The sequence below is a fragment of the Canis aureus genome, chromosome 1, assembly GCF_053574225.1.
Source record: "Canis aureus isolate CA01 chromosome 1, VMU_Caureus_v.1.0, whole genome shotgun sequence".
Classification (NCBI taxonomy): Eukaryota; Metazoa; Chordata; class Mammalia; order Carnivora; family Canidae; genus Canis; species Canis aureus.
In genome coordinates, this window is record NC_135611.1 from 88,687,326 (window position 1) to 88,698,722 (window position 11,397).

General features: G+C 58.5%; 1 protein-coding gene and 1 long non-coding RNA gene across 8 annotated transcripts in view; one reads left to right on the top strand and one right to left on the bottom strand.

Moving 5' to 3' along the window:
- Window positions 1-4,385, top strand: part of APBA1 (amyloid beta precursor protein binding family A member 1) — a 196,923-nt gene extending 192,538 nt beyond the window's left edge. For all 7 annotated transcript variants that reach the window (XM_077907580.1, XM_077907619.1, XM_077907591.1 and 4 more), the window contains one exon: window positions 596-4,385. In XM_077907580.1, the coding sequence (XP_077763706.1) occupies window positions 596-667 (72 nt within the window). In that variant the 3' untranslated portion in view covers window positions 668-4,385. The remainder of the gene's footprint in view (window positions 1-595) is intronic.
- A 1,974-nt stretch (window positions 4,386-6,359) lies between these two features.
- LOC144319485 (uncharacterized) lies at window positions 6,360-11,090 on the bottom strand. Its single transcript, XR_013385304.1, has 2 exons — window positions 10,832-11,090; window positions 6,360-8,401 (listed from the first exon to the last, which is right to left on the bottom strand). It is a non-coding gene; the product is annotated as an uncharacterized LOC144319485 (long non-coding RNA).
- Between the last annotated feature and the right edge of the window lie 307 nt (window positions 11,091-11,397).

Below are 11,397 nucleotides of genomic sequence, written 5' to 3' on the forward strand. Positions count from 1 at the left end.
GGGTTCTTTGGCGCGGCTTCCCTCCGGGGCTGCCCAGAGTTCCGTCTCGTTTTCCCAGTTAACGTGCTGAGGAGGCGGCAGTCTGAGATGGAATCGAACCGACAGAGGGGCCTCCAGGGGCAGCTCCCCGGACAGCAGGGGCTCCTGCGGTCGGGACGGCTGGTCCAGGGCCGCTGCCTGGGCCGCTGAGCTGCAGGGGCGGAGGAGGCAGGAGCAGTCACAACCCGCTGTCATTCTCCTTAGGTTCGAAAGGGTTTGCTCCCTAAAAAATAAAAAAAAATAAAAAATAAAATAAAAAAATAAAAAAAAACACCCCGCCCGGTGAGAGCAAGAATATTGCATCGACTGGGAAAACAGCCTCCTCTGGTTTTCACTGCAAACCTTGTGCCGCCCCAAACATTTTAGGAAGCCGTGGATTCCTCTGTCCCTGGGGGCCACCGGGGTCAGGTCCCTGGTGGTGGCCGGTGGGGAAAGTCTTCAAACCGGGGGCCTCCCCCTGTTGGTTAGAAGCGGTGCCCCCCCAGGGCCATGGGCTCAGCGCCCACACGGCCCCCACCCCAGCCCCAGGCCCACTGACGTGCCCTCCTGCCCTCAGATCCACATGAAGACGATGCCGGCTGCCATGTACAGACTGCTGACGGCCCAGGAGCAGCCCGTTTACATCTGAGGCCGCGACCCGCCTGGCGGCTTGCATGGAGGACTGTCCTCACTCGTGGTGTGTTTCTCGTGCTGCATCTGTGTGCCCACTGAGACATTTCCCTCTCACGCCCAGCACCGGTTCGACACAGAAAGAGAATCCACAGACCTCTTTGCTCTTTCTCTCTCCAGTTTGCTTTTTTTTTTTTTTTTTCTGTAATGCCAGGGAAGTTTCCTACGCAGTGCCCTGAGGATAGGCAGCAGCCACCCCCACTAGGTATCTGCCCAGCCCAGGACCATCCTGAAGGGCCCTCGGGGGTCCCCAGGGGGGCCGTCACTGCTCCCAGGGAGCCCCCCCTTCCCAAGAGGAGCCGGCCTCTTAGGAAGCGCCCCTTGGGGCAGGGACAGAGCTGCCTCAGTGGTGCCGACCCTGGTCCTGGCGCTGCTCCTTCGGTCACCGTGTGGGAAGGTGGTGTCTCCGCAGGTGACACCCGCTGCGTCTTTAAGGGTTACCCTGCCCACCGACTTGGGGCGCCACACATCTCCGCCCAGAATTTCTGAGCCAACCTTTTGCCTCTTCTATAGCTAGTTTTAGTTTCGACACGATTGTGTTTTTTAACGTGAGCCTTCTCCCCCATGGGTCGAAGGGGAGCTGCCTGGGCCCGGGCAGCGTCTCGCGGCAGAGAGCTCAGCGCCTCCCAGGGCGGCCTCCCCGGGCCGCCGCCCCCAGGTTACCCACCATCAGATAAACAGGGGCAGGTCCTCCCTCCCTCCCTGCCCGCCGCACACGTACGTACACGGTCTCTCCTGTGCGTGTAGCTCACCCTCGCCTCCTCCCACCACCGGTGAGGCACACAGAGCCCCTGGAAACCCCACATGGCCTCTCCCTGAGGCCCTCCCCCGGCAGGTGAGGCCTGCAGGGGCTGCCCCGTCCCGAGAGAGATGCCCCCCTCGGGGGCTGAGGCCTGGCTCCGCGGGCACCACCGCAGCCGCGGCTCAGGGAGCGCAGGGGGCCTCCCCTCGTGCCCCCCACTCCGCATACGTGCTGGGAGTCTGGGAAGGCCGGACTGGTCCCCTTTGAGGAAGAGGGTGCAGGTGCTGTCAGGGCTTCCCGGCCCCAGGCAGGCCCAGCTTTCTTCTCTGCTCAGGGTCACTGAGGCAGGATGTGACATCTGAGAGGCCAGAAGAGTAAGCCACGAAACTAAGCCGGCAGGAATGACCTCACACTATGCCTAAGAATCCCCGAGTGCGTCCTGGAGACGTCATCTTGCTGCCTCGCGGGTCTGGGCGAGCTCTGGCTTGGGTGGCGCCTTACGTGTTTCCATCAGGTGCCTCATGTCGCAGGTTGTGTCTTGGTTCAGCACAGGTGTTTTCGTGATATTATTCTGAGCCACTTTTCACTTCTCCTGGGTCCAAAGAGCATTTTGTTTTCGTGTGGGCGGGGACGGGTTGGTTTGGTTTGTTTTGTTTCGTTTCATGACCTCAGCAGAGACGGGGCAAGAGAAACTAATATATTTTGTGATATTAATATAGTCCCTGCTCTCTGCACCGGGGATATTTATGTTGTGTGTCTGTGGAAATAGGCATTCGGCGAACACATGTTGGCTAGTGTGTCTGTAGGTGTGGAATGGAGGGACTCCGGGGAGAAGGAAAGGGAGCGTAGGAAGACGGGAAGCGGAGGCCGCGCCCGAGCGCCGTGCGTGCGGCCACCTCCCTGGGATCCCTGTGCCTCCTGTTTGCCCCTGAGTCAGGAGAGCCGCATGTTCCAAACAAGCCCTAAGGGACGGGGGTTGCTGCTCCCCGAACGAATGTCCTCTCGGGGGCGGCGGGGGCGTGGACAGTCCGGGACCCCTGGACTTTCTTTTCAAGGATGCTCAGCCCCACGGCCAGCCCCCCGCAGCAGCCAGAATCACGGCCTCTGGATCTCAGTTACCAAACCACAGGGTGTCTGACAATATAAAGTACTAAAGAGTCAGGCCCTGGTCCTTCCTCTGCCAAAAAGAACGGGTAAAAGAGTGGGAACAAAGCATTATTGGTGTATTTTCGGCATCAGGAGCCTTGGAAAATCATGGGGAGGGGGTGCAGGCCTGTCTGCTGTCGGGGGGCCGCTCACGCCGCCTGCCCAGCGCCTGGACGGAGGCCTGTCCACGACGGTCCAGCAGACGGGAGCTCCGCTGGCACGTCCCTGTGCAGCCCCCCGCCCCCCAACGTCGTTGCAATGAAGCATCTTCACCCAAAGGACGGGAGAGAGAGCACAGGTGGCACAAAAACTTTGGAACGTTTGACAAGTCCCGGAAAAGCCAGTGTGTAAGCTCCCCCCACCCCCGAAGACCAGCATCCTTTAGCGTCACAGTGAGGTGGTTTACGCACCTTCTGTGAATGAACGCGGCTGCGCACACCCAGACAGCGCGTGTGCCCGGAGCTCCTACAGGTTTGCCTGGCTGTGGAGTCTGTTCGTTGCCCTGCTCCCATCTGATGGAGGGAGTGACCCCCCCCTTTGGTGAACCAAGGAGGCAGGATCTTAAGTGTCAGTAACTCCGTTTTGGAAAATCCCATGGGACGTGGTGGCCTCCTTCCCTCTGACACCCCGATATATATAGTTATATATGTAAATATCTGAATACCCCCGATAACGGGGAAGACCATGTACAGAGCAGCCTTCCCAAACGGGGCCCAGGCAAAAAGCCACTCTTGCTGCTTGGCTGGGACATGCTGGTGACTCAGCTTTGGGGACAGATTCTCAGGTGCGCCTACCCGTCCTGGTCCAGCCGGGATGCTCCAGAGCGCATCCTGTCTCTGCCTTCTCACCTGGGAGCATTTCAGGGAGCCACCATCAGCCTTGGGTTCACGAGAGGAGGAGGCCCGCCCCCCAGAGACCAAGACCTGGAGTCCGCTCCCTCCCCTGAGCTGTCCCCACGGGGCTTGGAGCACCCGCCCCCCCGCCCCCCACGGGACCCCGGCCTCCGAGCCTCTGCGCGCAGGCCTGCGTCTGGACATTGCCCACCAACACCGGCCTCGGAGAGTCCCAGAGTAACCTACTACCTCCCCCATCGCCCCTGCCGCCCCCAAGGCCCCCGCCCCCCGTTCGCACTCAACACCCCCCACCATCCGCACCCTGAAAACCCACCCACGAGCCCTTCTCGGGTCCCGCGGCCCAGTGGTGTGGCTGTTACCAATGTTTACAACCAAGGGCCACCTCCTTTTAGATGTTTACTCTCCCACGTCCAAGGCCGCTTGCTGGTTTTGAGTTTCGTGTCCATTTGCTCCTTCCCTGGTTCGGGCCAACTGGAGCACACGACCTGACTCCTGGCACCCTCCCCCGACCCCCTCCATCAAGGCAGTGCGTGAGGACCACGTGGGAAGGAAATTTCTTGTACATATTCAGCACAGTCCCTAGAGTATGAACTTGTACTATTGTTCTGTAAAGAGGGTGAAATAGAGCTTATTGTAAAGCTTGGGACAAGTAGAGTATTGTATTTGTAACAATATCGTTCTTTGTATACACAAAACTCAATGATCTCTCTATATAAATATAAATTATATAAATAAAATATATATACACGTGAGCCTGGAATGTTGGCGCCACACACCCACTGAATGTAGCTCCTCTGCGAGTCCCCGGCCCGTCCCCCCCCCCCCCCCGCTGTACTGTTTTGGGGGTTGTGATGTATTCGGTCTGTTTTCTTCCTTTAATTGAACGCTAATGTCTGTAAGAGTTGCTGCACAATAAACAAAAACATCACCTCTTGGCCCCGGCCAGGTGTCCTGTCGTTTCAGGGAAGGGACGGGAGGGACCGTGGGTAGGGGAAAGATTGTGTCCCTCACCTGTCCCCCCCACTCCTAACCATGCGCAAGCCACCTCCTGGTCCTTCTCTAGGGCCTGCTTGCTGCCTGGAGCCCAGGCGTCTTCTGAAGGGGTGCGTCCCGTGACCCCCACCGGCTGGGTCCCCTGTGACCGCTGATATTGCAGCACACGAGGAGGAAGGTCCCAGCGGTCCCCTGTTGTCACCAGCACCAGGTGGGAGCGGTGGGCGGGCGGGCGTGCACCTCTCAGCAACCCCCCGGGGGTGTGCTGTGGGTGGTGTGTGCCCCCCCAGGTGGCACCCCAGGCCATCCCCTCTCTGCTTGAGCGCCCCTGCAACTGCAGAATTAGAGAAATCCACGCACCCACCCCGCCACACACACAGCTCCATTCTAGTCCTCTAACTCCCCCTTACACGGCGAGCTCCTGCTTACTGAGCCCCTCCGAGCTTGCCATCCGTCTCGCGGGGACTGTGTGAGGGTCAGCTAAGGCTCCAAAGCCTTTCGGGACGAGCACGGCTCACGCAGGGCACGGGAGTACTGGCCCCTGTCGCCTTTTAAGGCCCTGTCTCAAAGGGACCCTCCTCACAACTTCTTCTTTTTTGATGGCATGAAGGGGAATGGGATTGTGGAATGCCTCGGCCCCAAGTGAACCTAAGACTTGGCAGCACTGGAGATGCTGACCTGCAGCCTGCCCACATGTGTGCCCTGTCCCCTTTCCCCACGAAGGCAACTCCAGACAGGGGAAAAGTGAAGCCATTGGACCAGTACAAATCATTTTCTGCGAGCACGGAGTTTGTACAGATGTTTGACTTCCAAGCACCAACAGCTGCTCAGCAAAGGGTGTAGGGACTGGCTGTCTCTGTTGCAGCACTGTGGAGGGCTGTTTGCCAGCCATCACCTGAATGCCCCCACTGATACATCCCTCTGTCCTGGTGCTGCCACGGCATCGCCAGCCCTCTGGGGCCCTGCAGAAGACACCTGCCAGGAACCAGCACACCTCGTTGCGTAGGATCCTCTTGCCACCTTCTTGGAGTTACTCCCTGCCCGTTGTCATACAGAGAAAAGCAGGACTCCAGGTAGAGAATAAGGCTGGGCCTGATGAAACACTAGTGGAGCCACAGTTCCAAATGCAGACAGGTGCCCTAGAGAGGAAAAGATGTGGCAGGCGGGATGTATTTCCTCCAGAGTTTGAGACCCTGAAAAACAACAGGTGGCATCTGGTGTGCTGTTCTTGAGTTTTAGTTCAGGATTAGTTGGGTTTCAGCCTGGATTTTGGAAGAGAGGAAATGTTACCAAAGTTCCCTTGGGCTTTAGGGCGAGACCTTGCTAAGTGAACGTGAGTGGGAAAACTTGTTTTAAAAAGGCAGATTCCAGGGTCCCACCCTCTGAGGATTCTGATGTATTGGGGCCTAAGCTGGGACATAGGAGCCTGTCTTCTCAGGCCCCCACCCCCACACACACACCTGATGCGGCTCAGGCTGTCCTGGAAGTTGCTTTAAAGGGCTGTGCCATTCCTTCTTTACCTGCCTCCCCCGACCCCCAAATTAAATTGCAGCTGTTTGTGTTGTTTTATATTTTCTATATTTCCTTGGTTCTTGAAAAAGGAATGATAGAAATAAAGTTATTTGCTTTAGGAAAAAAAAAACATGCACCCCCGGACTGCATGAGCAGCAGCCGCAGCTCAGGAAGTTCCCCAGAGATGCTGGCAGTGTCTCTGCTCAGTTCAGGTGGCCCCAGGACCCCTGAAGCTCCAGCTTGGCTGGCAGAGCATTATAAATTGATGTATTTTATTTCATCCCACAAATGCATATTTTACTTCCTGGTAAAAAACAACAACAACAACAAAAAAAAAAACCTTCTGGAATGTCAATGCATAAATTTTTAAAAGTTAAAAATACGACTCCCCTACAAATACAGAATGAACACATAGCAAAGATTTATTAACTCATTATGACAAAGTGAGAATAATAATAAAGCTGCTCCAAAGAGCATTTTGAGGTACCAAGTGTCTACAGACATTTAAAAAGGAATGTTAGAATAAAATGGCCAGGCGAGCGACTCTAAGTGGCCCGTGTCCTTTAAGGCACCACAACCATAATCCTTGGGTTATCTTGTCTACCAAGCGGCAACCATTCGTCTGTCTAGCTGGGGGCAAGAGGGTGGGTAGCTGGATGGTGATCAGAGTTGTCAGAGAAGTAAAGTGTGTTTGAAAAGAGCACCCACATTCATACCAGCTTTCCTCCTCACAGGAGTGGGAGCAACCCAAGCATCTACCAACAGACGAATGAATAATCAAAATAGGAGAGAGGGGGAATATTACGCAGCCTTGAAAAGGAAGCAAATTGTCACAGGCTACAACATGGATGGAGTTTGAAGATGTTATGCTAAGTGACATAAACCAGTCTCGAAAGGACATCTACTGTATGACTTTAATGAGAAAGCTAGAGCAGTCAGATCACAGAGAGAGAAAAAAGAACGCTGGCTGCCAGGGCCAGGGGAGGGGAGAAGAGGGATCCATCATTCAGTGGATCCATGATTTCAGTTTGGGAAGACGGAAAAAGCCCTGGGGATGGATGGTGGACAGGGTTGTACAACAGCGTGAATGTACTTAATGCCACAGGACTTTAAACTGAAAGGTGGTTAAAGCAGTAAAATTTTGTTAGGCATATTTTACCACAGTGTTTCTATTAAAAATAAAGCATGGGATGGGTTTGGAGGTAGTTTTTTTTATATGGGATGGCTAGGAAAGGCCTCACTGTGAGGGAATGTGGGAGGTCCCGGCGGATGTGTAAGGGGTGAGCGTCCCAAGCTGAAGGGACAGCACACACAAAGGCCCTGAGGCCAGATCTTGCAGGGAGCGCGGGAGGCAGGGTAGGAGGCCAGCGTGGCTAGCGACGAGCTGGAGATGAACTCCGCCAGGTAGGGTGACGCCGGCAGATGTAGGGTGTTGTTAGCACTCTGGCGCTCCCTGCAAACACACACACACACACACACACACACACACACACACACACACGCCCAGCTCACGCTCATTCCCTGAAACCACCCCTTTTCAATAGGGAACCAACTTGGCAGGGGCTGGCATCTGGCGCCATCTGGTGGCATCACATGCGAACTAATCCCCGCGACCACCTGCGCTACCACACGGGTGAGCGAGTGAGGAATCTCAGCCACTTCCCAGGCCCTTCTCCAGACCAGGAGTGGGACTTGCTAGAAGCCACACAGTGAGTCATCACTCCCTGGGAGCTGCTGGGGGAGGGACGGGGGGCCTCGTCTCCCCCCTGGCCAGGCCTGGATTGCCTGGAGACACTGGGGAGCAGAGTGCTGTGACCTTGGCCTTGGGCCACCTGCAGAGTCTTGGCGAGGGCCGAAGAGCACAGCCAGCTGCTGGTTCCCCATGCCTTCTGCTAGGCTGCAGGGCTGAGGGCAGCCCTGCGCCGGGTGGGACGCACAGCCTTGCTGCCGCCTGGAGCTCCTCACCCGGAGCCCACTGCCCGATCTGCTCCTGTGGGTAATCTTAACCAGCCGCCTGACCACATCGCAGCCCTCTTTCTCCTCCAATCCATAGTCTCTGATGAGCAAGGGCCAAATTTTTCTCAGCTTTCTAGTCAGGGCAGCTCATAATTAGAAAAGTCACGGACAGGGATTCAAAGTATAACCAGGTATCATATTGGTTATAGTCTCTCTGTGCCATCCTGGGCAAGTTAATTAACCAACCTGGGCAACTACTTCTCCAGCTGTCACAGGCACAGATCGTCCCCCTTAAGAGGAAAGACGTGCCCTTGAAGCATCTCACATGTACAACAGAGGCGGTCGTGATGTGCAAAGTCCAGAACTAGTCCTGGAGTGTTAGGGAACTCTTCTCAGAGGAAGGGATGTCTCTGGGGGGTTTTGAAGATAGCGTAGGAGTTTTCCAGGTCCCACAGCAGGGGAAGCATATTCCAGGCCGAGGAATAGGAACCTGAAAAAATATGACGAGAGGATCGAATAGCACTTGGTCCTCCGGAAGCATCGAGTGCTGGCTCTCCACCATGTCCACTTAGCTAAGCCGGAACCTGGTTTTCCAGATTCACTTTCCTGTAAGATTCTACATTCGGGTCGTTCACAAGGGAAGTTTGAGTGACATCTGGACGGCAGACAGAAACATCAGCCAAGACCTGCTGAGGGTCAGTCAGCAGCTGGGCGCTGCTGGGGGCACAGACCATCCAGCAGCTCCTCCATTTCTGAGACCTGGACCAGGTACGTGTGCAGCAGCTCCTCTGACAAGTCACCACGTCACTGAGCTGGGAAGTGCAGGTGACACACTCAGTGCCACTCTGCGTCCACCCCTGCCCGCCCCAGCCCCCGTTCACATCCACTCTCCTTTACAGCAGGCAGCCCCGCAGAGCCAGAGGCGCAGGCCTCCCTGGGCTCCCTCCGCAGCTCCCAAGCCGCACGCCGTCCGGTCCCCACAGTGTCTGGGGCACATCACTCGTGGTGACCAAACCCGAACAGACGGAGAAGGAAACATAAGAGTGAAGCAGCTCCGTCTGGGGCTGATTGCAGAACATTCTGGAAGGCCTGCTATACAGCTTCGACTCTTCCCCTGCAGCCCCCTCCAGCCCCTGGTGCACCCCCACTCCTGGAGTCTGTAGACGAGAGCGTGTCCAGCTCCACGACGAGTTTGCTCTCGGGAAGAGCTGGGGCGCAGACACGCTGCTCCAGCCCCGGGTCCGTGGAGGGCACGGCCGTGAACCTCCCGCCCTCCACCCCGGACACACCTGGTCCTCACAGCCATCGGTCAGGGCAAGTGAGGCTCAGAGGCGCAGGTGGAGACGCGGCCCCAGGACACACAGCGGCGAAATAGCAGGGGGTGTCCCGGCCCTGGCCTCATCACAAGAGGAAACCAGAAGGAACGTGGGCGCCCTCACCCGCCGGGGTGGGCCAATAGGGCGACCACCCCACGACCCCCAAACTCCCTCCCTGCCTCCAGACTGGCTGGAGCTCCTCGCTTGTCAGGAACAGGGTTGCCGAGGAAGCCGTGGGTGCTCCTGACTTCCAGGGTCCCCAACCTCCATCGGACCCCGGATGCCGCAGGGCTTCAGAGGACATGGGGCGCCCGGCTCCCGGCGGGGGCGGGGTGGGGGCCCCCCAGGCCGGGCCTGCCGCAGCCAGCTCACCTTCACCCTCCAGAACCCGCGGCCCGAGTTTCGGACTTTTGTCGTTACACAGGGTCATGGGTAAAAGGAACGGCCTCACTCCCATACAAAGGTGACCGGTAACCGAGCCTCGGCCACCACCTCGCTGCGTCCACCCGGCCGCGCCCGCGCCCCGAGGACCCGCAGCTCCCCGTCCCCGCGGTGGCCCCGGGGACCTGGCGCTGCCAGCCTGCCCCCTGCCCGCGCCGTGGCGGGAGCACTGACACCCCGGACCAGAGCAAACGTGACTCCTCGTCCCGTCAATTATCTGCAAGTGGCGGAGCAAACGTGACTCTAAATTAAACCGAAACGTTTCGGGGCTGCAGCCACTGCCCAGCGCCTCGCAGGGAAACCGAGGAAAGCGCCACAGCCAACCAGCCGGCGGCCGATCTGGCCAAGAAGTCACTCTCCTCTTCCGCCAACAAGGCCGCTGCGACACACACTCTGGTCATTTCGCTTTTGTCTTGACATGGAAACGGCAGCCGAACTGAAGCCAGCGCTGCACTGCGGGCCCGGAGGTGAGGGCCGCCCGCCCACTGCGCAGTGGCCGTACCTGCCTCGGCCCGACCCGCTCTGGGTGCCCAGTCGGGAGCCCTGGCGAGGGGAGCTGGCAGGAAACCGAGCCCCGCTGCGGCTGCAGGGGCGGCCCTGCGTGGGGGGGTCCGTGGGAGCAAGCCATTTATTATCTGCACATCGTGGGCTACGCATCCCTCATGCAAGTTAATTTATACTGTACTTGTGGGGTGCGGAGGGGGTTCATTCTTCCCCCCGAGAGCTGGTGGTTGACCCCTGCCCAGCGTCACTGCTCTGGGCCAGTTCTTCAGGCGGCTTGGGCCGTCCCCAGGCTCACTTGTGGGGACCCGGCCTGCAAATCTTTATTTAAAAAATTAAGAGTGTTCTCGTGGCCCATTTGGGAGCAGACACGTCAAAGTGTCAACGAGTCTTGTGGGGTATGTGTCGTGGCACAGGGGGCTCTGGTGAGGGGAGGGATGCATCTGGGCAACAGCTGAGGGTCCCTCCGGCGCTGGCCCGGGGGGCTGGGGGCTCAGATCAGGCTCCCGCGGCTCCCCGAGGCCTGCAACCCCAGGACAGACGCGGTTCACGGTCAACAAGGCCCATCTTTCTATCCACCGCCCTGCCCGACGTGGCCCCCGGAAGCCCCCCACAGCCCGCATCTCCTAGTGACTTTCCGAGGCAAGGCCCTCCCCACTCACCAGGGCTGGGGGGCGCCAGCCAGGCCCACTGGCCGTCCCCCTGGGACTGACGTTCTGCGGGCACGTTGGACAGTTCGTCACAGGGCGGGGGTCACCTGTGTTTTACTGAGAAGCAAACTGCCCCCAGGCGTCAGCAGTTTGCCCAAAGTACCAGAAGCGTGATGTCCCCGTGGTCCCGCCTGGCGCTTGCCCCGCAGACGCAGCGCCTTCCCTCGGCCCCGGAGGAGCAGCGTGGCTGTGGCCGCAGGCACCCAGGTACCTGGAACGCCAAACAGGATGCTCGTCACAAGATGTCACCTGCGGGGGGACGGGGGGGGGGGGGGGGGGGGGGGGTGCAGCCACCTGGGAGTGGCGCCCAGGAGCAGGATGCGAGGGCCTTGGCCGGGAAAGGTCAGCTGCACGCGGGGCCCACAGGAGTGGGCCATCTGTCCTGTGTCTCACTTTTCCGGGAAGAAGGACCCTAGGGACTGCCCCAGTGCCCCCCGCCCGAGCTGCTGGCTCCAGCCTGCGGGGGAGGGGGTGCGGAGACCGAGGGTGCCCAGGCCGCCCTCTGCCGCGGGCCCCGG